This window comes from Perognathus longimembris, chromosome 3 (assembly GCF_023159225.1).
Source record: "Perognathus longimembris pacificus isolate PPM17 chromosome 3, ASM2315922v1, whole genome shotgun sequence".
In the NCBI taxonomy this organism is placed as follows: Eukaryota; Metazoa; Chordata; class Mammalia; order Rodentia; family Heteromyidae; genus Perognathus; species Perognathus longimembris.
Window position 1 is genome coordinate 108628171 of NC_063163.1, and position 8032 is coordinate 108636202.

General features: G+C 40.4%; 1 protein-coding gene across 1 annotated transcript; it reads right to left on the reverse strand.

Annotated features, from left to right (window-relative positions):
- Positions 1 to 6232: 6232 nt before the first annotated feature.
- On the reverse strand, positions 6233 to 7189 carry LOC125348030 (olfactory receptor 143-like). The gene has a single exon (XM_048340969.1). The coding sequence runs from the start codon at positions 7163 to 7165 to the stop codon at positions 6233 to 6235; it is 933 nt and encodes a 310-aa protein (XP_048196926.1). The 5' UTR covers positions 7166 to 7189.
- Between the last annotated feature and the right edge of the window lie 843 nt (positions 7190 to 8032).

Consider the following 8032-nt stretch of genomic DNA (forward strand, 5'->3'; position numbering starts at 1 on the left):
AGGTTGGTTCCCTAAGAAGGAATGATGGAAGGCAATATTGGCAATGAATCCTTTCTTTGACCCCAGAAGGAAAGCTGGAGCTGCTGGCTTCCAAGTTCAAGATTGTCGATTCACAGTAGGTTATGCAAAGGGTCATACTTCTGAAGTTAATTCCTGAAGAATTCCCATTAGCTCCTTCTCCCACCCATGGTGTATGTCCTGGCCCAATATGTGGTTAGATCTCCTGATGTCACTGGACAGCATTTCTTCCATTCACTTGAGTCATAACAGAAAATGACAATAATAGTCAATGGCCCTCCAGGATCCTCAATTCATATAGCTTTGGGTTATGAAGTGAAAGATGATTCAATGCTTACCTTTGTTCCCCTAGAGGTTCAAGACCTCAAGAGCCCTTCTTCCTCACTGTCTTTGGGGTTCCGAGATTCTAATGATAGAGGCAAGAATAGCCATCTGTGAAGACTTGCTTCTTACATAATAGAAGACAAACACTGGGGAATATTCCAGCAGTTTTATTTAGGAATTTCTCCAAAAGGTTGTCTTCACATGTGGGAAGGAAAACAAAAGCTTTATATGACCATTTAAAAGATCACCAAGCTCAAGTGAAAGTCTATTTCAGGTGATATAGTTCTGGAAAGACTGGTTGGAAAAACAAAAAAATATATATGTTATCTCCTTTATGATTTTGTCCCAAGTTGGTTGGCTGAACCCCTTTGAGGATGATTACCATGATGACATCCTGTGCCATAGACCAAACATTAGATCTTTAGAGACTGGAGCTTCTGTCCAATTTACTTTCCCCACCAGAAATAACTTGTCCTCTGAGCAGAATATAGGATGATATCCTGTATAACTCCCCTGTTCCTGTCTTCTATAGCACTACAAGAGGAAAGTCCAAGCTTATGGTCACTTCCTACTCCCAGGAAAGTCACACAAGCCTCCAGTATTGAAATAATGTTAGGTCATAGAGTCACAGTCTACAAACAGACACAGTAACAAAGAAGTGTCTAAAGAATAAGAGTAGGCTCTCAATGATTTAGTCTGATTTTCATTCCAGACTTTTTAAACTTTGTAACGATGAGACTAGTAGAAAAGTGATGTATTTACTCTGACCCTTGTTTATCTGAGTTTTTACATATTCCTCTCTTCATTTATATATAGTGAAAATAAGTAACTACTATAATATAATATACAATAATATAAGTAAATAATTTAAATATAATAAATTATAAATATGTATATAAAATGAGGCTCATACAGTAGGACAGGGTCCTGTAGGTAGAGCTCCTGTCTAGTCTAAACAAAGTCCTTGATTCAAACATAACAACACAAAATAAAATAAGAGGTTTACTTTGACAATAAATAAGAAAAAAATAAGAGGTTTATTTTAATATGTTAGTATAGGAATTAAATGAGATAGTTTACATGCAACGTTAGAACTGAACCTACCACACAAAGTGAACATGGTAGGTGTTAGCTCCCCGTCCCATGTTCCATGTTCTTATTTATCTAGAGCAGAGTTTCTTGGACTTGGCACTATGAACACTTGGGTAAGTTTCTGTTGTAGTCCTATCCTGTGCATTGGATAGGGCATTGCATCCCTGGGCCCTGCCCATCAGATGCCAGTACTATTCTCCTAAAACACAGACACACATAGCCACACCCACACAGGCATGCACAGACACGCACACACACACACACACACACACACACACACACACACACACACACACCAGTTGTGACCAACAAAATTTTCCCTAGAGATTGTCAAAGTTCTCTTGAGTAGGATCAGGGCTCAAAAATGGCATGACAAACATGTTACTTTGATTTGCTGAAGGATATTGGAAAGACAGCTCTTCTTTATGCTCTGCTTTTCTCTCTGAGGCAGGCCATGAAAATTGAATTTCTCTTCCTCTAGTTGCCCGAGGGAAAATCTCTCTCTCCTCCAACGCCACACATAACACATATAATATCATTCGAACCTTCCTCTGCCTTTTTGTATAAAAGCTGCACATTTATAATAATACAGTATATTTTTTAAAGGAATAACAAACTCCCCACTTAAAGCTGCACACGGAGAACTATTTCATTGTTGGGCTCAGATAGCTCAGGCCTGTACTTGTAGCTACTCAGGAGACTGACATATGAGGATGGTGGTTCAAAGCTAGTCTTGTCAGACCAATCACAGAGACTCTTAACCTTTAATTAACCAGCAAAAGTAGAAGTGTGGGTCCAGTGGTACAGTGCCAGAGAAAAAGCCAAGCTGGAGTCCATGCCCCAATATTAGCGCATGCGCACACGCATGTGCTCTCTCTCTCTCTCTCTCTCTCTCACACACACACACACACACACACACACACACACACACACACGTCTTCCTTATCTGCTGGTAGATCATAAGACCCTCACTCCAGAAAGTATCCTGCTGTTAGCCAGGAAAACAACACAGAAGAATCAGAAAATATCGACTTTTCCTGGGCTTCCTCATTCACCTGGTACATTAGGATTAGGTCCATCTTTGTGTTTTTGTTTTTGTTTTTTTTTTACCGAAAGTAAAAAAAATTTAGTTAACAGAGTGGTTGGTCTTGTAATACACCAAAAACTTTCATATTATGATTCTCTAGCCTTTCTTTCAAATTGGTAGTTTTAAGTTTCTCCTAAATAATTTAGTGGCAGTAGAGACTTTACTTAATGGATTTAAGTTATAATTAGAAATCAGTTTTATATACAGAAAAATCCATAAATATAGAACTTTTATTCCTATTTTATCCTTGGATTATGCAAAAAATGGCTTAAAAACTTTTCATTTAGTCTTTGTAATATACATGTAAATACACATTTATAGTGGAGATGCTTTCTGATACCAGGTAAATGCTCAAGAAAAGTTTTGGTCTTCCCCAGATCCATCATTACGTGTCCATCTAAGAAGATGGTGCTCATGCACATTTAAAATTTCTTTCATACACATAATTGTGAATAGTGATTTTTTTCTTGTACAATTAATGCTTCATTCTGTGTCTAAATTTTTAGAAAGACTCCTTGATCTACCAGTAGGGAGTTTTAAAAGTTTGTGGACTATTACATGCCATTTTCATCCTTTTGACAATAGTCAACACTAAGTCACTGAATTTCCATTGTTCCCAGCCTAGGAGCAACTCCTGAGCTATCTCACACGATGTAAGTATCATCTTTGCAGTAGGTCCATCTTTGTATCTGGTCATATTTCCTTATGTATCTTCAGTCTTCAGCAAACTTAATCATGAAAGTAGTTTCCCGTTGGCTTTGTGCCTTCCTTTTTTACAAGCTTCTGTTGTATTGTATAAAACTTGGATTAAATAAATGCATTGTGTTTCTCTCTTATTAATCTTGTGTGTGTGTGTGTGTGCATGTGTGTGTGTGTGCGCGCGCGCACGCGCAAGAGAGAGAGAGGCTGGTGCTGGAGCTCCTTCATGCTATGCAAGCACTCTACCACTGAGCTTCACTCAACCCCTTAACCTGCCTTTTGGTACAAGAACTTAGGCCTGCAGGGGAACCACTAGGAATATGTGTTTGAAATCCCAGGCTTGGGAGACTGATGTAGGAGGATTGCTTCTTTGATACCAGCCTGGGCTACATGAGGTGACTATACCTGACAAAAGAAAGGAAAAGTATCATCCATGACTGTTGTGATGGGGAGGGAAGGGCTCACGCCCTTTTACCCCTACAGTGGCAAAGCCATTTGTATTTGACTCACAGGTCTATCTGTGCCTCCTGTACTTCCATCACATACATCAGCTAGCTGTGGTGCTTTTGCCCTACCCAGTCAGAAATTGTGGTGTATAAGAAGCCTCTTTGGTTATTCTGGGCCTCTGGTGGGATTTTGACACGGCTTAGGGAGCAGGAGAGGTGCAGATGACAGTGAGAAACAGGTGATGTCTTCTTTTAGCAATGGTAGCCTCAGGAATGAGACTCGGTGGTCACCTGTCAGCACCAGTCTCAGGGTCCAGAACTTGAGTGGCTGACACCACCAACCTCAGGGTCAGAACTCCAAGCACCCGAAGTGCTGGTGTCAAGCCTTTCCTCCTCATGGCTCAGGAGCCAGAACACTCTGTGGGCAGTGTTCAAGATCTTTCCATCCTTAGTGTTGAGATCCGCAATGGTAAGTCCCTGGTTAGAAGTGATTCCCAGGACTCATGACTTGGCCTTCTGCCATGGCAGAGACAATACTTCTGGGTGAGCATGTACTCTTTGGGCTCCTGAAGCCCGACTAATGGGCAGCCCTAAGGGTCTCATCCACAAGGGTCTCTCTCCTCCTCTAAGTGTAACTGCTGCTGCCACTGCAGATTGTGGGGCAACTCTTTGCTTGGGATGTCAGAATGGAGCAGGGATTTCATTTTATCCAATTGTGGTTACTTTTCCCAAAGCCGTGGTATATAGTCACACCATCCTTCCTTACTCTTGACGTCTTCAGCCCCCTCCCTAGCCTATGATCTTCCACAGCTACTAGACTGGAGTTTCAAATGTACTAGGCCACACCTGAGTTGCCTGGATTTAACACCTCCACCTGTGACTCATTTGTCATTCTGGGTTCCATGCCATGGTTAGATAGCTCCATCATCTTCTTTATTCATGAAAGAGAAAGAATGACAACTGTAGTAGCAATTAACCTAAAAACTCTTCATTAAAATATCCACACTGGTGACCACTTCAAACAAAGAATCTGGTGTTATTTCAATTCCTTTGGGTGATGAGATGAACTTGGTGGGGGAAATAAGCCTTCTTCCACAGACAACAACATATTTACACTCTGTTTCTGAGATTTGCTTGCTTTCTCAGAAATTAGACCTTGAGATATTATTTTATGCTAATGTTACCAAATCTATTTAAGTCAACTTATAATATTAATCTCATGCAAAAGTAAGTCCTCTTTACATCTGTTACTATGGAGGTAATGGGGCAATGATTCACAACTCAAAGTGTGTGTGTGTGTGTGTGTGTGTGTGTGTGTGATCTATGAGATTCAAGATTCAAGAAGATAAGGAACGTATAGACCATATCTACATTTCTAACGAATTACACATAGTATGCTATTAGATAATTATGTCACCTATACTTTTATGTTCTCAAATTATTTTACCTTTAATTATTATACTAATATTTGAGTTCTAGAGTTCAAGCACTTTTATAGATGTTATTACACATGAGTGTGATTAAAAAGTTAAATCCATTGGGTTTTCCAAGTCCATACATGCAATTGGATCTGTTAAATAGGTTTACTGACCTCACCAGGTAGAGCCAGACTTGTGTGATTAGCTCCCCACCCAACTGTACTCCATAGTACAAGGTGGTACTCAGACCAGAAGTTACGCGCTCTGCCCATTACATTTTATTTTTTGGTAAAGTATTAAGGTTTCATAGCAATGCATGTTACATATGCCACCCCATCTTTAATTAAGTGAGCTAGATCTTTAGCATCAGAGCAAATTTCAACCTCTTTTTTGGTCCATGGTGGAGCTTAAACTCAGAGCATGGGTGCTGTCCTTGAGCTCTTTTGCTCAAGGCTAGCACTGTACCACTTTGAGCCAGCTTCTGGTGATTAATTGTAGATAAGAGTCACAGATTTTCCTGCCTGGGCTGGCTTTCGAACAGCAATCCTCAGATCTCAGCCTCCTGAGTAGCTAGCTAGCAGCGCCCAGCCAAATTTCAACCTTATGCTGGAACTTGAACTGAAGCTTTGTAAAATTCTGCCCTTTAAAATGTTTTCATAACCTTTGTCATTCCTTTTGTTTTAGAGCAGTCATAAGAAATGAAGCAGTTGACATAGAAATGGTTTTATTAAAACTGTTTTAGAAAACTAAGAAGTAAAAAGAGCTGTCAGAAAGCACCCAGCTCCCCAGCTTTCAATGAGAAGAGCATATATACAAGGAAATAATGGCATATAGCATTATCTTCATATAATAAAATATGCCAGTCTAACGTCTCTATATGGTACAGAGTATAAGGACCAGGTTAAGCCTCATTGAGACTAAAGGGAATAAAAAAATATTGAGATATTCTTGATGTATTAACCTATAAATGGCTTTGTGATAGAGGAAAAATGTTTCAGTATATTTTATACCCTGGGACTTCCCAGGACCCAGGGTATAAAGAGCATATGAAGAGAACACCAGAGGAAGGTAACGAATAGAGGCAGGCAAAGGAGAAAACAACAGAGCAATGGAGACAGGGTTAAGGCAGTCCAATATAAAGCACTGGTTTAGTTTGTCGTTCTCTTCAGTGTTCTCTTCAGAGCAAGTTTTACATCCTTATTCCTAAGGCTGTAAATGAGGGGGTTCAGCATGGGCACCAAAAGAGTATAAAATACTGAGAAAAATTTCCCCTGGCCTACAGTCTCAGACGATTTTGGTTTGACATAAGCAAGTATCCCCGACCCATAGAAGAGGCCAACAGTGACTATGTGAGAAACACAGGTGCTCATAGCTTTGGACCAACCCTTCCCTGATGACATATGAATGACATTATAAAGAATCAAAGCATATGAGATTAAGATAATGAGACTGCAACAAAGGATAGCTGTACCTACAACAACATAACTCACAAGCTCATTCACGTAAGTGCTGCTGCAGGAGAGTTGGAGGAGGGGGAAGAGGTCACACATGTAGTGATTGATGATGCTGGAATCACAGAAGGTGAGTCTGATTACACCTCCTGTGTGGAGTATGGCAGAAGCTAACCCTATCAAGTATGAAACAAACATCAGCAGAGAACAGGTCCTAGGGGACATGATGACTGTATACTGTAGAGGCTGACAGATGGCCACGTAGCGATCATACGCCATGGTGGTCAGCACGTAGGACTCAGAGTTGACAAAAAAGAAGAAGAAAAATAGCTGAGTTATGCATCCAGTGTAGGAGATGATGTTCCTCTCTGACACAAAGCCAACCAGCATTTTGGGAGTAATGACAAGTGTGTAACAGAAATCAATGCAGGACAAATTAAAGAGAAAGAAGTACATGGGGGTGTGAAGATGTGAGTTGAGGCAAATTAGGTTCATTAAGCTCAAGTTTCCCACCACAGTGATTATATAGTTCACCAGGAACAGAAAAAAGAGGGGCATTTGGAGCTCAGGCTGGTCTGTCAATCCCCTAAGAATAAACTCTGTCACTGATGAGTAATTTTTCATAGCCATTTGCTTGATGGATAGGATCTGTAGGAACAGTGGAAAGGCTTGACATCAACAATGAGGCCTCTTTTCCCTGGTTCCAGAAGTAAGCCTGAGCTGCTGAGCTCTGGGTTGTCTGAAGACAATCAGCAAGGCATCCAAAGAATAAGGCTTTCTATACCAATTTCTGAAGAATCAGAAATTCTTTTCTCTTTTCCCCCATGATGTATGGTCATTCGAATGAGAGGAGACTTCTTACATCTCCAGACATCTTTTCCTTCCGTCACTTCAGACTTCACTAGGGATTCGAAGTGAAAAGTGCAATAAGTAAGCTGTGTTTTTCAGAAGCCGTGATTTACACTCCCCCGTGTGCATGAAGGAGAACTACGATTCTACACTCACCTTTTCCCCTGGAGGTCTCACTGTTACTCAACTTCCAGAGTCCTTTGTTCTCACAGTGTGGAAGTATTCAGATCTGTCTTTGCAACTGGTAGAAGAGAAGCACCCTGGCAAAAACCTGTGCTATGGCTGCTGCTTAACTATTTCTATGCTAGGTTCTTCACAACAAGAAGAAAACCTTATATGAGGCTCCCACACATTACCTTACTCATAAGAGAATCTTATGCCTCACTCTTCTGGGAGAACTCATTAGAAGCACAGCAAATTATTCTGTCTTTGATGATTTCCTCTGAGGTTGGCTGGATCCTTTGAGGGTAGAAATGACTGAATCTATGCTACTATTCTATTCCATTGACCTAACTTTGGATTTTTTGAGAATTAAAGTTCTATTCAATTTATAATTTCCTGTCAGGAAATTTCCTACCAGGTAGCTGGTAGGGCCTTTTGACATTCTGCTTTTTGTACCCTAAATAGTTCTACAAGAGGACAGTTCAG

Bases quoted from the DNA above. Each gene is read 5' to 3' on its own strand.
- LOC125348030 (XM_048340969.1), bottom strand. From the start codon at position 7,165: ATGGCTATGAAAAATTACTCATCAGTGACAGAGTTTATTCTTAGGGGA.